This window comes from Carassius gibelio, chromosome A17, assembly GCF_023724105.1.
Source record: "Carassius gibelio isolate Cgi1373 ecotype wild population from Czech Republic chromosome A17, carGib1.2-hapl.c, whole genome shotgun sequence".
NCBI lineage: Eukaryota > Metazoa > Chordata > Actinopteri > Cypriniformes > Cyprinidae > Carassius > Carassius gibelio.
In genome coordinates, this window is record NC_068387.1 from 26,415,380 (window position 1) to 26,417,879 (window position 2,500).

The window sequence follows — 2,500 nt, forward strand, 5'->3', positions numbered from 1 at the left end:
AAAATAAAGTTTATGCTTCAATATCTCCACAAATGAGGTCAGAAAAAAAATCAACAAAATTCAAATTTGTTTTCTGACCCCATCAGAGACTGAGATGAGATTTTTTTAATCAAACTCTAAATGCATTTGAAGAAAGTCATACACACCACGATCGTTTTCAGTTTGGGGGAGTATCTCTTTAAAGCAACAGTAAAAGACTTTTATTATATAAAAACGAAATAAGGAAAGTTTGATGAAGTTGATTTTATCTGGAACACGTTTGATTGCAATCTCTGTGCAGAACGAATGACTATCTATGAGAAACCGGTTTGAAAGCCGAGTCAGTGTGAAAGACGTGACCCCTGTCTGACCTTCTGCTGTCAATCATTACTGCTGAGGATGAGGAGGGTCTCTCACCGTGAGGAAGGGGTGTTTGGAGTTCTGCAGCACACGGTTCTCTGTGAGTGTGTGAGCCACTTCATCCTGAAACACACACACACACACACACACACACACACTTGTTATCATCAAATCAAACATGTGACGACAATAAAAACCTGAGCTGCATCCTGCCATGCACTTAACTCTTTCCTCCCCAAACGTTGCCAGCCACCGTCAGCAAACATACTTTTATTCTAGATTAAAGCATTCTTTTTTTATCAACACTTGAATACAGGAAGGTTTCGTAAAAATGTATAATGTTGAACCAAAAAAGTGAAAAAAAAAAAAAATCTAGTTTTTATCAAAACCTACATCTGGATAATATTCAGTCTGATTATTAAAGCTTAAATCCAGTAAATCGCTTTTATAAACACTATTTCTATAAATCTTGACACATTTTATTCTGTAACATTATGCGGTTTTAATTTTGATATTCTGTTTATTGCTGATGATTGCATTTTTATCATATGCATCTGTTTAGAATGTTACATGCAATAATAATACAAATAGCGCCCCCCAGTGTATAACAGTGGAAACACAAAAAGCCGTAAAAACTCATCTTTGGCGGGGAAAGAGTTAAACATCTTCTGAACATTGAGTCCGAACTCTTTTTTTCTTCCACTCTGAATAATGCATCCAAATTATTATATAAATTTGTTTTATTTAAAATAAATAAATTAATTAATTAATTGGCCCTGAAGTACTATTTTGTGTCAATCGTATTTGGGTATTAAATTAAATTAAAATGTACATGTTATTTATATGAGTTTTTATTTTTCAGGGTCATTTATTTTATTTTAACTATTCGCTAATTTCAATTGTATCAATAAAGAAGCATGTCAAATTAATTGAAATTATGAAACTCATGTAATTTAACAACAATCGGTTAAAAGGGAACTAAGAAATGCATTTTTTTTTAAATCTCAAATTTTATTTTTTTCTTGCATTTTTTATTACATTTTTAGCATTTTAATGATCCAATTTAATGTTAGTCATCCAAAAGCATGTCTAATAAATTAAAATCATGAAATGTATAAAATTTAACAACAATTTTGTTGAGTTAGAAAAAATAAGGACTATTTTTTTTTCCTGTTTTATTTTTATTTTTCCATTTAAATTTTTTTTTATCTTAGTTGAACCACTGGATAAATAAAATTTTAGCAATAAAAAAGCATGTGTAATTAACTGAAATCATGAAACATTTGCAATTTAATAAAAACGTGATTTCAGAGCCCTATAAAATTTGTTTTATTTTTTCCCATATTATGTTTTCCATATTAATTTTTTCTGGATTCTGTTTTAATGACTTAAATAATTTTTTATAGTAATTAAAAACCATGTCTAATAAATTAAATTCATATAACTTTGGCAATATAATAATTTATTAATATTTTTGCAATGATATGGCCCTAAGAAATGTTTTATGTTTTCAGTGATTAAATGATTCTGGATTGATGATTTAATACAAATGTATTCTCAAAAAACAGTGGTAATCAACTGAATACACAAAAAAAAATTAACAATTGAATTTATCTTTTAAAATATAACCAAATGAAAATTAACAATTAATTTAATTTTTACAAAACAAAGTGTTAAACAACAGATGATATTCTTTAAAAAAAAATAGTGTTTTCATTTGTCAATGCCATAATTTGGAAGCACTGAAAAAGATCTTTAAGACCACTGCAGACAAAACTGCACTCAGAATAAGGCCAGACGCACTAATATTTCTCATCTTCGGACTCACTTTGGCAACAATCACTTCTTTCTTCAGGATTTTCATGGCGTAATATTTTCCCGTTGCCTTCTCCTTCACCAGAATCACCTTCCCAAAAGTGCCTTTTCCCAGCAGTTTGAGGTATTCGAAGTCGTGCATGGTCTGAAAAACACACACCAGCCGTCAACAAACACCTGCAGGAGCTGGACACGAAACACTGTGACCCTAAAGACACGCCGTGTTTGACCTCTGACCCGCCGAGAGCCACAGAAAGCACTCAAAATACTCTTCATTCATTTCATTGAAAGCATGTTGTGCTTCTTGTTCTCGGTCAGGTTTGTTGAATATTCGAGCAGTGTGTGT

At 31.0% G+C, this 2,500-nt stretch overlaps 1 protein-coding gene across 1 annotated transcript in view; it reads right to left on the bottom strand.

The window, feature by feature from the left end:
• LOC127933301 (RAC-alpha serine/threonine-protein kinase) overlaps positions 1-2,500 on the bottom strand; it is a 48,273-nt gene that overhangs the window by 10,521 nt on the left and 35,252 nt on the right. The window contains exons 6-7 of the mRNA XM_052530182.1: positions 2,168-2,299; positions 397-462 (exon numbers count right to left, since the gene is read on the bottom strand). Of these exons, the coding sequence (XP_052386142.1) occupies positions 397-462; positions 2,168-2,299 (198 nt within the window). The remainder of the gene's footprint in view (positions 1-396; positions 463-2,167; positions 2,300-2,500) is intronic.